The 22,913-nt window shown below is 34.6% G+C and overlaps 2 protein-coding genes and 1 non-coding gene across 3 annotated transcripts; 1 reads left to right on the top strand and 2 right to left on the bottom strand.

The window, feature by feature from the left end:
* Positions 1-320: 320 nt before the first annotated feature.
* LOC109002290 (probable 3-hydroxyisobutyrate dehydrogenase-like 3, mitochondrial) lies at positions 321-1,697 on the top strand. Its single transcript, XM_018979968.2, has one exon. It carries the CDS (start codon positions 409-411, stop codon positions 1,327-1,329), a length of 921 nt encoding a protein of 306 aa, XP_018835513.1. The 5' UTR covers positions 321-408; the 3' UTR covers positions 1,330-1,697.
* A 221-nt stretch (positions 1,698-1,918) lies between these two features.
* Positions 1,919-9,723, bottom strand: LOC109002289 (cell division control protein 48 homolog C-like). Its single transcript, XM_018979967.2, has 10 exons — positions 8,649-9,723; positions 7,797-8,413; positions 7,010-7,162; positions 4,985-5,101; positions 4,677-4,781; positions 3,118-3,183; positions 2,938-3,002; positions 2,652-2,853; positions 2,369-2,503; positions 1,919-2,263 (listed from the first exon to the last, which is right to left on the bottom strand). The coding sequence occupies exons 1-10, from the start codon at positions 9,571-9,573 to the stop codon at positions 2,216-2,218; spliced, it is 2,433 nt and encodes an 810-aa protein (XP_018835512.1). The 5' UTR covers positions 9,574-9,723; the 3' UTR covers positions 1,919-2,215.
* Positions 5,319-5,420, bottom strand: LOC118344925. Its single transcript, XR_004798654.1, has one exon. It is a non-coding gene; the product is annotated as a U6 spliceosomal RNA (small nuclear RNA).
* Positions 9,724-22,913: the final 13,190 nt, after the last annotated feature.

Here is a 22,913-nt window from a genome sequence, read left to right as displayed (position 1 = left end):
AAACAATTCAACATTTTCAAATTTCAAAATAACTTTTATAAATTTTCACAAAAAATATAATAAATAATTTAAATTTTATTCTACTATTAACAAACTATCTCAACTCATCTCTGAATTCAAATCATTCCATAATTATAATTTTTTTTTACGATATTTGACAACTTGTTTGGTGTGAACCGGTAGTTGAAAATGGATTTTTTTTTTTTTTTAAATAAAAAATACTTCTATGATGTAAAGAATAAATAATATTAAAAATTATTAATAAAATATTAAATAATAACGAATAATAATGGCCGCTTAATTCTACTTTTGCCAAAACTTTATTTTACTCTTTACCAAAACTTTAATGCATCACTTTGATCGAATCAGTCAGAAGGCCACAACCCAAGCCAGATTCATCCACTGTCAATGGGAACCCCCTATCCAAATCCCATCACTCCCTCCCTAACCCGCATCGGATGGATCGGCATAGGGGTAATGGGAGCTGCCATGGCTGCTCGCCTACTCTCCGCCGGCTACTCCCTCACCGTCTACGCCCGCAGCCCTTCCAAGACGCTCTCCCTACAAGCCCAAGGCGCCCGCCTCGCCTCTTCGCCACACGAACTCGCTCAACGCAGTGACGTCGTCTTCACTATGGTGGGACACCCATCGGATGTTCGAGAAGTTGTCCTTGGCTCAGACGGCCTCCTTTCTGGCCTAAACCCCAACTCCGTCATCGTCGATACCACCAGCAGTCACCCTCAGCTTGCGCGCAATGTATTCGAGGCTGCGCGTGAGAAAGGTTGCTGGGCAGTAGACGCACCGGTGTCAGGGGGTGACATTGGTGCTAGAGATGGGAAATTAGCAATATTTGCCGGTGGCGATGGTGGAGTTGTGAAGTGGTTGACACCATTGTTTGAGATTTTGGGGAGGGCAACATATGTGGGCGAAGCGGGTTGCGGTCAGAGTTGCAAGATAGCGAATCAAATAATCGTGGGGGCAAACTTACTGGGGCTGAGTGAAGGGTTAGTGTTTGCGGAGCGGGCGGGGTTGGATGTTAAGCAGTTGTTGGAGGCGGTGAGGGGTGGAGCGGCAGGGTCGATGGCTATGGAGTTGTGGGGAGATAGGGTGATAGGGAGGGACTTTAGGCCAGGCGGGTTCGCGGAGTATATGGTAAAGGACTTGGGAATGGGTGTGGATGTTGTGGAGGAAGGCGAAGATGAGAGTGTGGTGGTGTTGCCTGGGGCTGGACTTTGTAAGCAGTTGTTTTCTGGGATGGTGGCAAATGGTGATGGGAAGCTTGGTGGTCAGGGTTTAATCACTGTCATAGAGAGGATCAATGGTAAGTAATATCTTAAAACCATAAAACACAACCACACCCACCCCAAGTCTCAACCTTTGCAGCAGTGTTTTGGGTAATAAATGGTCTTGTTGGAGTTGAGAGGTGGGAGGGCGTGGTGCAAGTGCTTGGAATATGTTGTTTTTGATTGTTCTATATTGGTCTAAGATGTTTGATGAGAATAGTTTATGTATGTTGGCGTGTGCTGCAGCTGGTCCTCGAGCTTTATTTGGTAAGTGAGGAAGATTGTGCATAAATTTGATCATATGGATGGACCAGTATTGACTGTTTTGTTTTGTCCTTTTGGCATCTGTGTTTAGAGGCCTGCAAGTTTAATTGTTTTTTTTTATGGAAACATATTGGAGCTTTTATTTATTTATTTATTTTGTATTCATTATAGAAAGAAACTCTTTGCAGTATCATATGCATAAATGAGCTTTGGCAATATAAATCAGGTGGTGGCACGCAACTCTTTCTTTTTTTTCCTTTCCTTTTCTTTCTTTTTTACTTTAACATATAGGCAGACCCCGTAAAGGAGAGGATTCCTTAATATGCAGGGCCTCAGGCAGACCCCAATTTCACAAAAGCACAAAATAAATAAAACAAAAACACCAAACCAGAGGAATTTCATTCGTTACTTAGATTAGAAATAACTCGCCTCAACAAGTTTCTGGAGCCTCCATCAGCACAAAATTTCTTCCCCCATGTTGGGGGGACTGCGCAATGCATGTACTTTCTTCGAGATTTACAGCAAAAGAAAATGGTAAAAAACAATGAGAAGAACATTAGCTACTTTTAGCATCGAAACTGACTTCTTTTGTATACAAAAGTTCTGATTGAGTTATGACTGTCGCATCCTCAGCCATGTCACTGTACAAAGTCGGACAATGATTCTTCTCATGCCGCTTTTAAGCTCTCGGACAAAATCTTGTAGTATTGTTTTTGCTGCTCCCCAAATGGAAGAGATGTTAAGAGTAGGAAAAATGTACCGGTTTATCATAGAATTCAAGCATCCTTGCACTAGACATGATTAAACAGACCGATTCGTACCTCGTCTGAAACAGAAGGAGAGATTGTACTCAGTGCCCGTTCAAAATGTATTGCCTTGATGGTCCACGAAGTTGCATCTGAAATGCTCTCGGTTGAGAGTCTCTCCTCAAGAGCAACCATTGCAGCTTCATTCATCTGTTAGCAGTAAAAATTTATATGCAAGAAACCTACACCGCCCCCCACTACCCCAAAAAATGTGCACACACATACAACTAGAGAGAGAAACTAGAGAGAGATCAGTTTGACTTCATATAAGAAAAAATCTATCCAGCATTATACAAACCAGTGCAGCAAGATCAGCTCCACTCAAATTCTCGCAAGCCTCCATTTGCCCAATCGCATTCAAATCCACATTGGCATCAATAGGCTTCTTCCTCCCAAGAGCTTTTAAGATCAGTCCACGCTCATTTGCACTGGGCAAAGGAACATAAAGAAGTTTACCGAACCTACCAGGCCGTAAGAGGGCATGGTCCATCACCTCAGGTCTGCCAACAGAAATGCCAACTGGAAGGAATTAGTAAGGCATTCATTATCAGGGCACATTGAAGACTGCAAACAATGAGTTTTACCTATTTGTTGCACCGATGACAAAAATCCCCCTCCGTTGCTCTGCACCATCCAACTCTATGAGTAACTGCAGTTGTAAGAATTGATTCATTTTATCAATATTGGAATAGAAATTGCCAAACACGAAAACATCAAATAGGGCAGGAAGATTTTGTTCAGGCTATCTCTGGAGATTAATAGACCTGGTTCAGTAGTCTCTCAACAACCCATCCACCTTCTTTGCCACGCTTTGTTGTCAATGCATCCACCTACAAATCATTTTTTTTTTTTTTTTTTGGGGGGGGGGGGGGGGGAATCAAATTTGCAAATTTAATTACCACATGTACGATTAAAAAACATATGATGAATAGAAGTCCTAATCAAGACACCTATGTTGAAAACCATGTTCTCTGCAACATGATCGAGCTGTTACTTTTAAACACAACCTTACAACTGATTTGATCCATTGCATTTTATCAATATGGTATCGAAAGAAAAGCTAGCAAAATGATGCAGAGAGGTAACCAAATGTTCAACGACCACTCAGCATACATCTCTGAAGCCATTTAATATTGCTTCTCATTCAATGCCCAAGTGCAGAACAACCCAATTCACTGGCATCTGCTTCAGGCATATTCTACATTAAGTAATATTCAATAGGTGCATACAAAGTATTGATAAATAAAAAAGATAAATACTTTGGTCACAAAGAGATCCCACAAAAGTAAACTCACAAGCTGACGTAGCTTGACGAGGTACGTTAGATTGTAAAATTACTTTTATTGTAAAGTAGATGTAACGTATTATATGAAGCTATGTCAATTTGTTGATTTACTTTTGTGGGATTTATTTGTGGCTGTAGCACTTCTCATCAAAAAATGACAGAACAAAGTAAACTTCATACATTCAGGGAGATACATGTCATTCTATGAAGCTGTAGAACAGAAGAGTGATGCTGTGATTTCTGTTTTGATGTTACAAAGCTTATATATGATGCCATCTAGTGCTGAAAACACGACTTGGTTTTTACAATATCCAGAGAGAGCCCCAGGAACTATCTACTTCAACCTTCTCTTCTAGAGAAACTTAAGGCCTTTACAGTTGAAGGAGCCAAAGCGCTGATTGAAGAAACTACTTTGAGGGTCAATAAATTTTAACTCTTCAATTCCATTAGACGAGAGTTTTTCACATACACAATTATGTGAAATGATTGTCAAGGAATCAAACACTAATAATGAAAATCTCCTCTCCTCTCCTCTCCACTCTCTCTCTCTCTCTCTCTCTCTCTCTCTCTCTCTCTCTCTCTCTCTCTCTCTCACACACACACACAAACAAACATGCAACAAAGTTGCTTCATAAGATCTTAACCCCACTCTTACTCTCATAGATGCATTTTAAAAAATGACAACTTTGGTTGCTTGGTGTTTATATCACAAGGTAGCTTTCAATTACTCTCTCGTTAAGATCTGGTCGTTAAAATTGATAAAAATAGGTAGCATAATGCCATCTTAACTGCTGAGAGACAGACAGCAGCAAGGGTAATGGGCCAATGACATCTCAGGTTAAGGAGGTAGCATTAGCAATGCGGTAGCAACGTGGGAGAATGAGTCAAGAGATGAGAGAGAGAGCTTTGGGGGAAAAATATGAACAAACCAGTCATTCCATCTTCGCCATCCAAACTTGGTGAAAATCATACAACATTTTTAAAATAGCAAGCACATGACAGGAACCGTAAACATTTAATGCAGAGAGAACTGCAAACCTCATCAAAGAAAAGTACGCATGGCGAACATGTCCTTGCACGACTGAATAATGTCCGAACTGCCAGCTCACTTTCCCCAACATATTTATTCAAAAGTTCAGGGCCCTAACCATATTTGCAACAAAAAAGAGAAAAAAAAATGACCATCTTAATAAGGATTTGAATGCAAAAATTAAGCAAAGAAAAAAAAAGGGTAGAAATGCATTTATTGTTTTAATAAAGCACAATGAACTAAACATCATTGTCAGAATAAAATTCAAAACCATATATGCACAGATGAAAGGAAATGGAAAATCAAAGAGGCTGACCTTGATGTGAATGAAGTTGGCTCCTGCCTCATTAGCTACAGCCTTGGCAATCAGTGTTTTACCACAACCTGGAGGCCCATAGAGCAAAAAACCTGTCTCTAAGTCCATGCCAAATCCCTGAAGATGCAAATAATTTCAGGACATGATCGGCCATTTAGAGTGAACCTATAATGCCTTCAAGGAAAACTCTTCAAAAAGAAAATGCAACTTCAGGAAGAAGTTGCGTAAACTGCAGCAGGGATTCAAATTTAATGGACCTTAAGGATAAAAGTAGTGGAGCTTCAATGTGAGAAACAAAAGAGCATAGGTGGTGTCATTATTTTTTTTTTATCGGTAAAATTAGGACCATTTCTTGATTTGTGCATGTCATCCTTGCGCAGGGGCCATGCTAATCTTATATGTATCATTCCAATTTTATCGATGTCCCTAAAGGGACTAGATGGCCTCATTATCTAAAGGAAATTTAAGTTTCTATTGAGAAAAGTGTATCTTTGGCATGACTGCAAGTGGACCTAACCTGGAAAAAAGACACTTCAACAAATCCTACCTGGTCTTCATCACAAACAACCCCAGTTGGCCAAGTCAGTAATCCTTCTAATAATAAACACTCTTTCTAACATTACTCTTAGTATTCCAATTCAAGAAACAAAAGCAGAACTTAAAGCTTTTGTAATGAAATCACTCTCTTGATAATCTCCAGACCTGTCACGTGGCAAAATTCCTGCAATGGAGCTGTGTTGTTCGTCTACATTTGAGCTATTGGGTAGCTAACTATGTAATACCTTAAAATCTTTCCCAAATGACTCAGCCAACATAATTTAGTGGGGCAATAATAGTAGAAGCTAACTAAAAGCTATATCCATCTTTTTGTCTGCAATACAAACATCCACACATACATAGAGAAATACATATGATCACCTTCCTCCTTTTGAAGAGTTATACTTATTTCTATTTCAACTGTCAATGAAAACTGCTTCTACGCACACAGAGAGAGAAAGGGGTAGTTGAGAAAGAGCAGGGTCAATAATTATAAATATGTTAAAAATGTTAATTATGCTGTTGGAGAGGGTTCAAGGATCTGTTTTTGGTTTGATGATTGGTGTTGTGATCGGACCCTTTATAGGGTGTTCCTGGCTATTTTCCGTGTGGTAGCTGATCAGCACGCATCTGTTGCTGATTTGTTAGTCCATTCTATTGGATCCTTGCATTGGGATGTTCGTTCAATTAGAGCTGTAAAGGATTGGGAACTTGATGATGTTTCAGATTTTTTCAGCTTTCTATATTCCCTGGGTATTGGGGGTAATGAGAGGGATAGAATATTGTGGAAGCCCGCAGGAAGTGAAAAGTTTTCAGTTTGGTCATATTATAAGGTGTTGACTCTTCAGCAAAATCCTCCTTTCCCTTGGAAGCGTATTTGGAAGTCTCATGTGCCTTCCAAAGTCACTTTTTTTATATGGACAGCATCACTTGGGAACATTTTGATGATCGATAACTTGAGGATGCGTGGCTTTATAGTTATGGAGTGGTTTTTTTTTACAAGTGTTATGGAGTGGTGTTTTATGTGTAAGAAGCATGGGGAATCTGAGGATCATCTACTTTTGTGAGGTGGCAAAGGCTTTGTGGGATGGAGTTTTTAGTAGAGTTGGGTTGGCTTGGGTGATGCCTTTGAAAGTTGTGGATCCGATTGCGTGTTGGAATGGGCTACATAGTTGCCCTCAAGTGGATATTGTGTGGAAGATGGTTCCTTTGTGTTTTATGTGGTGCATTGGGTGGGAAAGGAACGAGCGTTGTTTGATAAGGAGGTGAGCTTGGAGGAAATTCAAAATTTCTTCGTGTACTCTTTATTGCAATGGTTTTTTGCTATAGTGATTAATGGAGCTTCAACTCATGATTTTTTGTTCTCGCTTTCTACTTTATAGAATGTACTTAGGTGTTTTCTTTTGTATACGTCCTGTGTACATGGGCTTCACCCATTTCATTCAATGAATAAAATCGTCTTACTGATAAAAAAAAAATTATAAATACCTCATAAACCTCTGGAAATTTTATACGCCTAACTATATAACGGTCAAACTCCTTTCTTAAGAAATCAAGCCCGCCAACATCTTCCCACTTTACATTAGGAATAGCAGAGAATCCTTCCCTTCTCGATGAGGGTTGAACCATTCTAACTGCTTCCTGGAAAACACCACATAGAAGCAATTGCAATCGTCATTTAAGAAAATCAGTAAAAACGACAAAACAGCAGAATTTTATTTACATTTTATAGAATGCAAGGGGCTTCAACATAAGAAAAACCATAAGGATACCAATCTTTTTTTTTTTATGACGGAAGAACCACCGCACGGCAAAGCCCTTAGGACTCGCCCATGTAACCTAAACCCCCGGTGAGACTAGTACAACAACCCACCGCCATGGCCTCCCACTTAAATCGCAGTTTAATCCCAAGGGGAATCGAACCTATGGCATGGGGCTCATGCACACAAGTTCGCCCTTACCACTTGGGCTACCCACGGGTGGGTTATAAGGATACCAATGTTGACTGCCAAAGGCCCAAAATGTAGAAATACATCATGACAGTGTACGTAAATCACATAAAAAGGGGAGAAGATGACGAAAGGAAAAACAGCAATAATAACAACGATATTTGCGTCCACATGTTTGTCTTGTGCACTTAAAACTTAAGAGTAAAGAGACATAACAGATGATGGATAAGTACGAAAATTAAAAGCAAAGAAAGGCAGGGCCAAATATGAATTAACCAGGGCATGTGTGTGAAAGAAAAATGGAGATAGAAAGAAGTTGAGGGCACCTCAAAATCAGCCATTGTGATGGTAAGTTTTTCCATCTCTTCAGGCAACCATGGTTGCCTCCACCAATCTTCCGTATATTCTTCATTTATAGAATCCTTCGATAGATGAGACTTTCTTTCATCAATAATTCTCTTCATGGCAAGGTTACCCGCCTTGTTAGCAAGGGCTGCTAAATCAGCCCCAACAAAACCAGGTGTAGACCTGGCTATTTTCAGAAGATCAAATGAACCCTCCAGTCTAAGATTGCGTGTAATCACGGTAAGAATCCCAGCCCTTCCATTTTCATCTGGAACACCTAGGACAATCTCACGATCAAATCGTCCAGGCCTCCTCAGTGCAGAGTCAACAGCATCAGGCCTATTGGTTGCACCAATTACAAGAACATATCCAGGTCTCTGATCAGAACTTTCTGAGTTTGAATTAGCATCTGACGGATATACAAGTCTATGAGATTCATCCATGCAAGTCATCAACTGTGTCACTATTCTTCGCTCCATCTCTCGTTGTAGATTTTCTCTTTTAGAGGCAATTGCATCAATTTCGTCAATGAAAACAATTGATGGTGCAGTCCTGTATGCTTTAGAGAAGAGGACTCGAATATTCTCTTCCGAAGCACCTTAAATATTCATCAATTAGAGAGAGGGAGTTATAGAACTTCTAGTCTTCTAATTTACGACAACAAATAGCTAAACCATCAAAGGATATAGCCAAAGGCAGAAAAATATATTTTTTATAAAAAAAATCTCAAACAGCCGGGCAATTCTAAAAATATTCTCATATTAACAACGATAATAACTGGTAATCAACTCAAAGTGTATAATTAAAGAATTTCGATGAAAAGGGAGAGGTACCAGAGACACCAGAGACGACCTCAGTAGCCGAAATCTTGTAAAACGGAACCCCAGTCTCATTGGCGATGGCATGAGCTAGCTTGGTCTTCCCGCAGCCGGGCGGGCCATGCAACAAAATCCCGGCCATAGGCCGTACCCCGAGCCAGCGGGGCAACTGCGGATGGTACAAGGGCACGATCACTTCCATCTTCAACTCCTCCAGAACCCCCTCCATCCCTCCCAAATCCCTAAACCTCGGTCCCTCCTCCCCCTTCACCACCTCAACGCCACCATCCCTTCGCGTGGGCAACTCAGTCCCCACCCTCTCCTGCCCTCCTCTACCCCCGTCCACCAACTCGATTCTATTGGCCTTTTTGCTGTCAACCTCCAGCTCCACATTCTCCTCCACCGCGGTCTTTTCCGGCCTCTTCACCGCCGCGCCGCTTAATTCCTTATAGGCAGCGAGCAGACTCGATTTCGTCACGTCAAACTGCGGGGGTTCCATCTTCTCTCCGTAAACCGCGTCCTCCGAAGTGGACACAGCCCCATCTCCACCGTCCGAACTCGATTCCGACTCCTCCGACGGATCATCAGACGTCTGATGGTGGTTCCCACTCAGCATCCTCCGCTTCTTCGTCCGAGAAGCAATAGTTCGACTGCCTTCAACTTCTTCCTCTCCTTCATCATCGTACTCCTCTTCGGTCCGGCCTGGAGTCGAAGGGGAGGGGAGCTTTACTTGCCGCTTCTTCCTTTTGTTCAATTGCTTCGGAGAGGGCGATTCCTGAGAGAGTGACTTCAAGGTCTTGCGGACAAAAGTAGTAAAAGGCTGCTTCTTGATTCGTTGGTAGTCTCGGTAGGTTGAACGGAGAAGATCCACAACTTCTTCGAGAGAGGAAGACCTGCACTTGCAGGATTCGAGCCGACGACGAAGTAGTTCTCTATTCATTCTGGCCCCTCCTGTGACACGCCGAAACGGTAGAAGAAGAACCAGGCGGCGGCGTGAAGGGTAGAGAGGAACACAACAGCAACTCCAGCCTCCAGGGTTCTTCTGTGAAACGGATGTGTTGAAGGCAGAAGACTCGAGGAAAAATATTACAATACATCTACACAACTTTTTAGTATTTACATAACTTTCATGCTACCTTGGGGCTGTAGCATATATTATATGTACTTTTTTTTAAGTTATTTTTTATATAATTTTTTTAATATCTTTTAATATTTTTTAAAAAATAAAATAAATTTAGAACATCATTAAAAATACTTTTTTAATTAATAAGTAAAAAAAAAATTATTAAAAAATATTTTCTTAATCACAAAGTAAAATAAAAAATTATAAAAAAATATTTTATATTTTACTTCATGATTAAGTAAGTATTATTTAAAAATATTATAAATTTTTTAATTTTTTAAAAATATTTAAAATTATTAAAAACATCTATATAAAAAAAGAATTAAAAAATACACGTGATAAAATACACTAGAGCTCCAGCGGGAGCTCCCAGCGGGAGCTCCAGCATTTCCAACTTTCATATATCATACTTTTTTTAATTTTTATTATTTTTTTATCAAATATTTAATATATAAATAATAAATAAAAAAATTGAATTAATTTAAAAACAATAAACTCAAAATAAACATTAAAATATTTTAAAATTATATAAAAATATGGTGTAGAGAAGATAGAAGATTGTGTAACATTTTTCAAAATATAAAAGGGCTTACGGGTCAGTGCACGTGGACCTAAAGAAGGATCGTAACGGGCCTTAAGAAAGGAAGGGAGAAGCTGGGACAGCGAAAGGGGCCTAGGCCTGGCTCAAGAAATAGTGTTTTTGTTTTTGTTATTTTCTTTATAATAGTTGGTACTAAGGGATATTTTAAAGGTAAGTATGGTAAGTGAGATAAGAATTTTTAGTTTTAAATGAAATTTTAAAATATTATTTTAAAATATTATTATTATTTTGAGATTTAAAAAAGTTGAATTGAGATTTGAAAAAATTGAGTTACTTTTTATATTTTATATAAAAATTTGAAAAAATTATAATGATAAGATGGGATAAAAATTTTATATCTTATCACATACTCCAAACATGCCTTACTAGTATATCTAACCAAGTATTAATCTGGAGAATCATCTGAAACCTTGATCATTTTTCACTGTTTGATTGTTTAGAGGAGCTCCCCTCAAAGAGCGTTTTTGCTATCATTTTCTAATAAATACATTTGCTCTTATCCTTATGTTTGTCTCTTTAATTTTGTTTTTTAAATCTAGACTATTACAAGTGGTATCCAGAGCTCATTTGCTGCCTTAAAATTTCTGAATGTACTCATTTGAAGGATTTACATGAAAGTCTCACGTCTCTTCAAAAAAATACAGAAAACTATATCAAAAACATTGAAAGTCAGTTTAGCACCATCGGGATGGAGATGACCATGCGACGCCAAATGGAGACTATGATGCAGCAATTTTCCACCATGGTCGCAGATCTACACAATGTTAACAAAGCCTTGTCAGGAGGATCTTCTAGTAACAATGACAATAACAGGCAACAAGTCATACCTCACACTAGTGAGATCCAACCAAGATCCATCAGATTGGAGTTTCCTGTGTTCCAAGGGGATGATCCCCATGGATGGTTATACAAGGTAAACCAGTTTTTCACATTTCATAATACTCTTCCACAACACAGACTCTGTTTGGTGTCATTTTGCATGGAAGGAAAAGCAACTTGGTTTCAAAACCTAGATGAATCTAGGGGTGTATCGGGGTGGGATGAATTTGTTTAAGCTTTGTTAGTCAGATTTGGTCCTAATAGCTATGATGGTCCAATGGAACAACTGACTAAATTATGACAGTTGGGCAGTGTTGAGGAATACAAAGCTAATTTTAAAGTCTTATCCAATAGGCTGCATGGGTTATCTGAGACATACAAGCTAAGTTGTTTTCTCAGTGGCCTTAGGGATGATATAAGGTTGACAGTGAGAATGTTCAATCCTCATAATCTGATCACGGCTTATGGGCTTGCAAAAATTCAAGAAGAGAATATGTCTCTCCATAAAAAACTACCATACAGATATCTATCTTCTCATCATCCTGAACCAGCATACCTTAAATTTCCCCAACCCCCTCAAACCATAGACAACTAGAAAACCAACCCAAAGTCATAGTACCAGTCCACAAAATTAGCCAAAGTCAAATGAAAGAGAGCATAAATAAAGGTCTCTGCTATTACTGTAACTCCAAATGGGCCCCTAGTCACAAATGCCCAAACCCAAAGCTGTATTTGATTGAAGAAATAGAGGATGAAGTGGTGGCACTAGGAGTTGACCCTGGTCAAGAAAATGACTAGATCTGCTCTAAACAACAATTTATTTTTAGGGATAATCCATAAATTTCATTGCATGCTATTATAGGGTTCTTGAACCCTAAAACTATGAGAGTGGTGGGAAAAATAGGCAATCAAACAATCATTATTCTTATTGATATAGGGAGTACTCAAAACTTCTTAGATCCAACAATACTATCTGAAATTTCACTTAAAGTGTTAACTAATGAGAAAGTGTGAGTGAAAGTGGCTAATGGCCAAGTTCAAAGTGAAGAGAAAATTAAAGACTTACAAGTGACTATCCAAGACACTAACCTCATTGTGGACTTGTACTTGTTGATGCTAGCAGGTTGTGATATAGTGCTCGGGGTGCAGTGGTTGCAAGGGCTAGGATCTATTCTATGAAAGTCTTATAAACTCATTACTCAGTTTACTTACAACCAAAATGTTGTCATCTTAAGAGGGCTGAGAGATAGTACATTGATGGAAGATGGGGCAATCAATAGAGCAAATAAGTTGGAAAACAAAAAGGTCATGCTTCAACTAATAGAACATAACCCTCCAACCAGTACGTAAATCATAACTCCTAAACCCATACAACAACTTCTTGACAATTATCCTAACATATTTGCCCTTCCCTCTGGCATTCCACTAACTAGATCCCATGACCACCATATACCCCTACAACCTGGTACTCAACCAGTTTCTATTAGATCATACTTTTATCCTTATTTTCAAAAAAATGAAATAGAAAAAATTATAAAGGAGTTGCTGGAATCAGGTGTAATTAGACCCAGTCAAATCCCTTATTCCTCACCTGTTTTGTTGGTGAGGAAGACTGATAGCACGTGACGTTTATGTGTTGATTACCATGCCTTAAATAATGTCACAGTGAAAGACAAGTATCCTATTCTCGTGAAAGACAAGGTATTTTTTAAACTTGATCTAAAGTCGGGATATCATTAAATTCGAGTCAAACCTAAAGACATTCCAAAAAATGCATTCATAACACATGAGAGGCACTATGAATTGCTGGTTATGCCTTTCAGCCTCATCAATGCCCATTCAACATTCCAGAGTTTGAAGAACCAGATTTTTAAACCTTACCTAAGAAAGTTTGTTTTATTTTTTTTTTTTTGTTTTTTTACGATATTTTGATCTATAGCAGGGATAAGGAGACCCATGTCTACCACCTGCAGCTAACTTTTGAAATCCTAAGGAAAACCAACTCTTTGCTAAGCTGAGTAAATGCAGTTTTGGCTACACAGAAATTGTCTATTTGGGCCACTTGATTTCTGGCCATGAAGTTAAAGCTGATCTCGAGAAGATCAAAGCCATGCTGAGTTGGCCACCACTAAAGTCTCTCAAAGCCCTAAGAGGTTTTTTAGGTCTCACGAACTACTACAAAATATTTGTGAAAGGGTATGGAGCTATAGTTGCTAAACTGACAAATTTGCTTAAAAATGAAAATTTTGCTTGGGACGAGGCAACTCAAGAGGCATTTGACAAGTTTAAAACAACAATGACAAAACCCTTTGTCCTGGCTCTACCAAATTTTCAGAAGCCCTTTGTCATTGAATGTGATGCTTTTAGGGAGGCTATTGGGGTAGTACTTATGCAAGCAATATAGCATTTTCTAGTCAAGCCTTGAAGGAAAGGGCCTTAAGGCTTTCTCCTTATGAAAATGAATTTTTGGCCATTGTTTCTGCAGTTCAAAAGTGGTGCCATTACCTCTGGGGCCAACCTTTTGTTATCGAAACAGATCACTACGGCCTGAAATTCTTGCTAGATCAGAGGGTATGAACTGTCATGCAACAAAAATGGATCTCCAAGCTTATGAGCTATGACTTCATAGTCAAATACAATAAGGGTAAATAAAACTTAGTGGCTGATGCCTTATCTAGACAAGAGGTTGAATCTGAAATGATGTTGTCTTTAATTTTTGTCCCAAATTGAGACTGGATGACAGAGATTATGGCATTATATACTACAAATGATAGGATCAATGATCTATAGGAGAAGCACAAACAAGCGCCGTTACCATACCGCTATAGCCAAAAGTGGGATACTATTTTACAAAAATAAAGTCTACATTCCTGCCAATTCCACTTTCATTCAGAAACTTCTGGATTTACTGCATGGCAGTCCCCTAGGGGGCCACTTGGGTTTTGACAAAACCTTATATAGAATAAAAAAAGATTTCTACTGGCCTGGCCATAAATATGATGTGAGAGACTTCAAAAGGGTTATGACATTTGTCAAACTGTCAAGATCGATAACACCCTTCTTAGTGGGCTGCTCCAACCACTTCTAGTATCCACAACACCATAGACTGACATAACCATGGACTTTGTTAAGGGCTTACCTAACTCTAGTAACTTTAATGCCTTGGGTAGTCGTTGATAGGTTTGTCAAATACTCTCACTTCATTCCTATAATCCATCCATATACTGCTAAGATCATAACCTAACTTTTCCTCAAACACATTTTTAAACTCTATTGGATGCCTAATTCCATCATATATGACAGAGACCCTACATTCACTAGCGAATTTTGGCAGGAACTTCTAACCTTACAAGGGGTCGAGTTAGCGTTCAGCACGACTTACCATCCTCAAATAGATGGTCAAATCGAATCTGTTAATAAATAGGTGGAGAACTATTTGAGATCCTATGTCCCTGACAGACTGAAGGAATGGTCTAAATGGGTGGCTATAGCATAATGGTACTACAACTCAAGTCAACATGCCTCAAGTAAAATTACACACTTCCAAGCCCTCTATGGCTACATGGCCCCTAAATTATCTACCTACACATCATGTACAATAAGACTAGAAGAAGTAGAAAATACCTTGCGCGACCGAGATCAACTTTGGACCCTGCTGAAGCACAATTTAGTTAGATCTCAGAAAAGAATGAAACGTTATACAGACAAATGGGTGAAAGGAACAACAATTTTAGATTGGAGACTGGGCTTACCTAAAGCTCCACTGTCTTCACTTAGACACCACCAAAGTTTGAAACTCTCACCACGATTCTATAGACCCCTTTCGAGTAGTCTAAAGAGTCAACGAAGTAGCATATCGCCTTCAACTACCCACATTAGCTCAGATCCATGACGTTTTCCACGTCTCATAGATGAAAAATAAATTAGGACCACATGTCAGTACCATTCCCACACTTCCACCTGTCGATAAAAATGGAATCTTAAAACCGAAACGAGAGGAAGTTCTTACCCGCAGACTGAGGAAAGTGAAGAACATACCCGTCATGGACCTTCTGGTTTGCTAGTCAGGTCAGGGCCTAGAGGAAGCCTCATGGGGGCCATACATGCAGCTTTGCATCGCCTACCTACACCTTATGGGCAAGGTGTTTAGATGGGCGAGAGAGTTGTGACACGCCAAAATGATAGAGAAAGAATCAGGCAGTGGCGTGAAGGGTAGAGAGGAACACAACAGAAACTCTATGGTTCTTCTGAAGACTTAAATAAATGTGTTGGAAGACAGAAGTCTTGAGGAAAAAGGGGCTTACGGGTCAGTGCACGTGGGCCTAAGGAAGGATCATGATGGGCCTTAAGAAAGGAAGCGAGAAGCTGTGGACACTGAAAGGGGCCTAGGACCTGGCTCAAGAAGTAGTGTTATTATTTTTATTATTTTCTTTGTAATAGCTGTATAAGGGATACTTTAGAGTTGGGTTAGTTATACAAAACTAAACTATCACATCTCATATAATCATTACAATTTTATTAAACTCTCACACAAAATATAATAAACAATTTAACTTTTTCAAATTTCAAAACAAAAATTATATTAAAAATTATATTTTAACAATATTTTATTCAACTTTCAACAAAATATCTCATCTCATCTCATTTGAATTGAATAACCAGATGAGGCTTTAGGGCTCGTTTGGATACAGAAACCTTCTCATCTCATCACGCCACGTCTCGTCTCATCTCATCTCATATTGTCTCATCATTATAATGTTTTTAGATTTTTTCACAAAATATAATAAACAATTCAACTTGTTCAAATCCTAAAACAATAATATTAAAAATAATATTCTAACAATATTTTATTTAATTTATCTAAAAAAATTGTATTATTTTTTATTAATTTATAAAATTAATCATTATAGCTTAAAAAAAAAAGAAAAATATATTCATCATTGTTTTTTAAGCATCATCTTTACCTTATATTTTTATATAATATCAAATTATTATTATTTATCAACCAATTATAAAAAAAAAATTAAATCATAATAATTGAAAAATATAACGGACATTTTTTATTAAAAAAATCTATCTAATTTTAAGAAATGGAATAGAAAATGAAGTGAAATGTGAAATCATCAAGTATCCCAAAAGTTTAAACCGATAAAAAAAGATATTTAAATACTTGTACTATATTATTAACATGAGATTAATTTTGTGATATCTAATAACTAATATTGTTTGATAAATTCATTCTAATCACTATAAATTTGATTGCACAATTTTATAATGAAAAATGCTTGGGTGCCCCGTGCCCTTTAAATGTGCTCTCAAAAGTGTCCCTACTCCAGTGTATTTTATTTTATTTTTTAAATATTTAAAAAAGTTATCATTAATGAATTTGTGTTGTGTTTTTTTATTTGACATAAAAAAAAAATCAAAATACATTAGGGACACTTTTAGGAGGCATATTTGAAGGGTATCCTAGCATCACCCTTTGTCTATGTCTCATGTCATATTAATATATTTTTAATTAATTATTAAATGAATTAAAATAAGTAATACATGGCGCGATCCCTTATCTAAATAGGTTATATTAGGGTTTAAAAATTTGACCAAATTGTTTGTATTCAAAACTCACATTAACTCATCTCAATTGATTATTACAATTTTTTTAAATTTTCACACAAAATATAATAAACAATTCAATTTTTTAAAATCTTAAAACAATTTTTCTAAATTTTTACATAAAATATAATAAAAAATTCAATTTTAATTCTATATTTATAAATTATTTTAATTCATCTCAATCTATTTTAATTTATGTCTAAATTTAAATTATTTTTTAATTTATTAATTAAATTTACATTAATTTATATAATCAAATATTTATGAATCGACACCGACCGACCGACCGAAAAAGTCTATATGTAACCCCTAAAGTCTCAACATACGTCCTTGTCAGCTATAGGTCCCATAGCGGCATAGCCAGCCATATTAATTAGCCGTACGTACTCGCTCGCATCATCATGTGTAAAATGTGCAAGTTTCTTAACGAACAATGCTACGCAATTTTTGTAATCTTTATATATCATATTTTTTTTAATTTTTTTCAATTTTAATTTTTTTAATTTTGTTTAAATTTATTATTTTTAAATTAATTCAATTTATTATTTATTATTTATATATTAAATATTTGGTAAAATAAAAAAATTAAAAATTAAAAAATTAAAAAAATTATAATATGTAAAAATTATATAAATAATAAAAAATTGTGTAAATTTTTTCTTTCTCAATTAGTCTAATAATGCCACGGTGCAAATAAATACATACCAGATAGAAGAAGTAGAACGCGTAAGATCATTATAAGAAAAATGAATTTTTGTGACCATTTAATTATAATGAAAAAATTATTTATGATCAAAACAGATTAATTTTAACTGTAAATAATTATTTTATTAAAATTAATTAATCACAAATAAATAATTTTTTTGTAATAAAGGGATGCAGCAAAGTTTTTGTGATGGGAGTTAGATGATGACGACGATGATCAGTACTTAGGGCAGGCAGATAACGTTATAATTGGCTCGATCTCCATGCAGCTTACGTATTGGTCACGATTACATATCTTCCTTAATCTTAAAAGCGTGTATAAGATGAAGAGCAGTGAATAGTAACATAAACAGCGTTTTCTTTTTCTCGTTGCTTCTTCCGATTCTATTCTGATATTCAGTTCAGATTTTACTCATCTTCCTCGTTCAGTTAGCATGCAAAATATCTTATACATGTAAAATATCTAATCTTCTTTACATATATAACAGATGAAATATCAGATCTACACTTAGGGCTCGTTTGTTTTCAGAGATGAGATGAGATGAGATGAGTTGAGATTAAAGTTAAAAAGTTAAATAAAATATTGTTAGAATATATTTTTTAATATTATTGTTGTTTTGGGATTTGAAAAAGTTGAATTGTTTATTTTATTTTGTGTGTGGATTTGGGAAAATTGTAATGATGAGGTGAGATGAGATGAGATGAGATGAGATGAGATGTTTTTGAAAAACAAACAAGGCCAGATCTCAAATTTACAGAACAATTCAAATTTACAGAACATTTCTCAAACTCAACTCAACGAAGAAAAAATTTTCCCGTACTCTTCAGATTTCTACCACCCGTTGGTATGCATTTCTCATCTAATCTCACCTCTAACTTCTCCATTTTGTTTTTTTTTTTCCTGTTTCTCGCATATTTTTTTCTTCTTTCTCCGTGTGCGTTTCTGTGGGGGAGACGGAGAGCTGCGCGTGGGGGACTCCGAAGGTGGGTGTGATGGTCGCCGCCTTGAAGGGGACTCGTCGGTGGTGGTCGTGAGGTTCGGTGGCCACGTACGGCGGCGTAACGTGAAACAAATGGGTGAAACCCATTTCCGTTCGGTCTCCGTGGGGGAGACCGAGGGCTGCGCGTGGCCCACTGCGAAGGCGGCTGGGATGGTCGCCGCCTTGAGAGGGACTCCTCCATCGTGGTCTTGACCGTCGGTGTCGGCGTACGGCGGCGGAAACTCAAAAAAATCAAAGAAACCCATTTCGGTTCTCCTTCCACGGAGGAGATCCATGGCTGCGCGTGGGGAAGATTGAAACTGCCAGGGATGCTCGCCGGCGTGAGGAGAACACGCCGATGTTGGCCGTGACGATAGCCGGGACTCGGCAGCGCCGGGCAGCGCTGAAGGAGAACCAGCCGTGCTCCGGACTCGCCTACGAGAGAGAGAGAGTTTAAGAAAAAATAATTGTGTCAAATACATTGAATAAGTATTTATATGTCCTACAATTTGCCATCTGAAAATGTTCAATAATAATTTTTTTTTTCTTTTTTTTACAACTATACTTTTGTTTTTACTATAATATTACATTGTTGAATTTTTTACATAGGTTGAACTCCGTGAAGTTGAAAGTGGAAACAAGATATCCCAACAACAAGCTACTCATAAAAGTATCAAAAGTATGGATCCTTTAACTTCTTAATTTCATACTGTAAATTAATAACTGAAATAATTTATTTTGCTTCATTGATTTTAGAATTTTTTAAGTCAATTATTTAATGTCATTTATTCAATATTTATTCTGCATGAACTTTGAACTGTTTCAAATTATAATTTCGAATTAGTTTAAAAATTATTTGAAGGTTTTTACATTATATATTATTTATATGACATAATTTAATTTAAAAAATAAATTTTTAAAATTTAAATCTTATGTATTCAAGATAATATAACTAGCAACAAAAATTATATTTAAAATTGTAACACAGTCAATTACATTAATAAAATGTACAAATAAAACATAAAAGTGGCTACATATAGAATTTTTATATAGGAAAACTTTATCAACAAATCTATTTCTATATGTAAATACTTATATCAATATTTATAGTTTTACCTATATAATTATACAGAATCAATTATTGAAATATTAAAAATTTTAAAAATTTAAATTTAAATTAAAGATTTTGATAAAATAGAGTACGTACTTATTAAAAATAATATTGTATATAAACTTATACTCTAAAAGATGCTTGAAAAATAAAATAAAATAATAATTTTGTGAATATTCAATGATAAATTATTTCGGCTATATACAACAATAATAAACAGTACCACAATAATAAATGAATTTTACTACACAACTTCTATCACATTTTACATTTTATATTTTTTTAAATTTTTTAAATTTTTAATATTTTTTTTAAAATTTTTTTGTGAGTTTATTCTTTTTAAATTATTTCAAATTTTCTATTTATTATACATATAATAAATATTTGATAAAAAAATAATAAAAATTAAAAATAATATGGAGTGTAGAGTGTTAGAAAGTAGTGAATATTTTTTTATAATAAATACTACTAACCAATACAAATAGTAATTAACAGTGCTATAATATGTGATACAATAATAAACAGTACCGAACATTACTCGTGAACAATAATAAACAATTACAGTAATAAACAGTTCTAAACAGTAAAATAAATGATAAAATTTTATTAAATATTTTAAAAAATTAAAATCATGTAAATAATTAGAGTTTTTAATATAATTTAAATCTCATAATATTTTTAATTAACTAAAATCATTTTATCTAAATGATTTTCTATCATTATAATATCTTTAGAATTTTCAAAATAAAAGAGATTTACTTTAATAATGAAAAATGTGAGAATAATATAAAAATAAAATATTCTGGATTTTTTCAATGCTCCTTGGGTCATTGAATATTATGGTTGAATTTTACAACTTGTATTTTAAAATATGCTTCAAGAACAAAATGAAATAAAAATTTTATGAATATTAATAATAAAGTTTGTAAATAATAGAGATGTACTTTCCAATTAAATAATTATTAGATTTTAAAAAATAAAAGTTTAGTAGTGGTATTAATGAAAGTTTTTATATATATAAACTTGAGACAAGAAATTCTACCGACAAATTTAGTTCTATATGTAAATACTTACATCAATATTTACAGTTTTACCCATATAATTATACATAATCAATTAGTAAAATATTGAAATTTTTAAAAATCAAAAATTTAATTAAATAATTTGATAAAATAGAGTACACATTCAATAAAATTAATATTGTGCATAAACTTGTATTTTAAAATATGCTTCAAGAACATAATGAAATACAAATTTTATGAATATTAATAATAAAGTTTGTTAAAATATTTTTAAATTATAATTATGTAATTATACTTCTTTTACTATTATTTTACTACTAAGCAAATTTTTTTTGTTATTTATATCTAAATTAAAAACCTCATAATTTATTCTGATTACATATTATATAATAAAACTAATTGAATTAATCAATATAATCATATAATTTAATTACATTTCGACATAATCAAATGTTATATCTTATTAGTTATATATGCATGTTTATAGAAACAATTATGTAATATTTAGTCGTTTTAAACTCTACTTTCAATAACCAAAAAAATAATTATGTAATATTTACTTTCCTGACTTGCTTAAACATATAGTCTGTCTAAATCTATTATCAGAGACTTTAAACAATTATAGTTTACTTAAACAATTAATTATGTTATCTTCATAGATCTTATCATTAAATTCTCTTATTCTACATTAGATGTTTATATTTTAGAATAACCTAATACAGGGCAAACGTGCATCGCACGTAAATACACTGCTAGTACTACTTATATATGAGTTAGGCTACGTAAGAAGCTTCCAAGATCAGTAGTAGTACTACGTGTTCGAACCTCAATTAATTAATTTACGTTTCTAGCTAATTTAGACTACTGTATAATGTCGAAATGGGAAATAATTACACGGTCTGGATTGGATATTGCTGCAATCCGGTGGAGATCTGATCAATCAAAGTCGACGTCATGAATATATGCTAATTATAATTAATTAATTGGAAAAGATAACTTTTTAAAAATAAAAATCTTTAATTTACATTATGATCACCAGTACACACCATTTACATAATTTAATTTAATTTAAAAAATAAATTAAAAATCACATTTTCTTTAAAAAAAATAAAACTTAAGAACATTCCCAATGGATTATATAAAATCTATATTTTTATAAAATTTGAAAAAAATAGTTCAATATAGCTCATCCAATAGATTATGCATTTTATAACTAATATCGAATTTGCTATAATATCATCTCTACATCTATGGAACATTATTCACTCTTGTATAAATATTTAATTATTTTTTTCTCTAATGTTTACTCTTTATTCATTTCTTTATCTACTTTTTTACTTTATTTGAAATGAATAAAATATATTAAAAAGTATAATATTTAAATAACATAAAGAAAAAATAGATAAACTGGTGTATAGTATATTGTAAAAGTTAATATGTAAAATAAAAAAAAAAAGATTTTGACGATGTATTTTAAATGATAGGATGAAGAATTCCATTAGGACTGCTTTAGATCATTAGTATTGGTTTATGCATATGCATATGCAAAATCACCTCTTTTGCATATTCATTTTGTCATTTAAGCAAAACTTTCATATTAGCTTATGTATATTTGAGACAAAATAATAAAAATAAAAATAAAAATATTTTATTATTTTATTATTATTATTATTTTTGCCTAAATACAATTTCATAGCATCTAGTACATATATTAATACAATTTCATGAATCTAAATTTAACAATTCCATATATAATAAAATACATCAAATTCTTATAAAAAAATTATCAAATTTATATACACAAAAAATGAATCCCATGTGCTCATAAACAACACATATTAACATGGAAATACAATACAAATACATTACAATATAAATTTCTCTAAGATCATTACAATACAATACAAATTTGTAAGAAAGGAAGGAGAGAGAAAAATTAATAAAATATATTTTAGAAAGTGAATAGTTGATCTCTAAATTTACATAGATCGTGATCATAATTAACTAAATATTTGGATGCATAAGTTAATATAGAAAAATTTTAACTCATATTATGTAAATATAATTTTACATATAGATACGCATAGATAAATGTGAATACTATAAGAATTCTAGTCAGCTAAGGAATACTACACGCGTAAATGATGCCATCCATGCATCGTGCGATTGCATATTCAACGCGTGGATATCGTTCGCACGTACACGTAGTCTAAATTATTTTTCATCATGTACGTGTACTTTTTCGTTTCTTCTTCCCATAGCCTACCTGCTATTATATATATATATGTAGAAACCCAGCTTGCACT

The sequence above is a fragment of the Juglans regia genome, chromosome 16, assembly GCF_001411555.2.
Source record: "Juglans regia cultivar Chandler chromosome 16, Walnut 2.0, whole genome shotgun sequence".
NCBI classification, from domain to species: domain Eukaryota; kingdom Viridiplantae; phylum Streptophyta; class Magnoliopsida; order Fagales; family Juglandaceae; genus Juglans; species Juglans regia.
The sequence above is the reverse complement of the archived record's forward strand: the minus strand, read 5'-3'. Positions and strand labels throughout refer to the sequence as shown.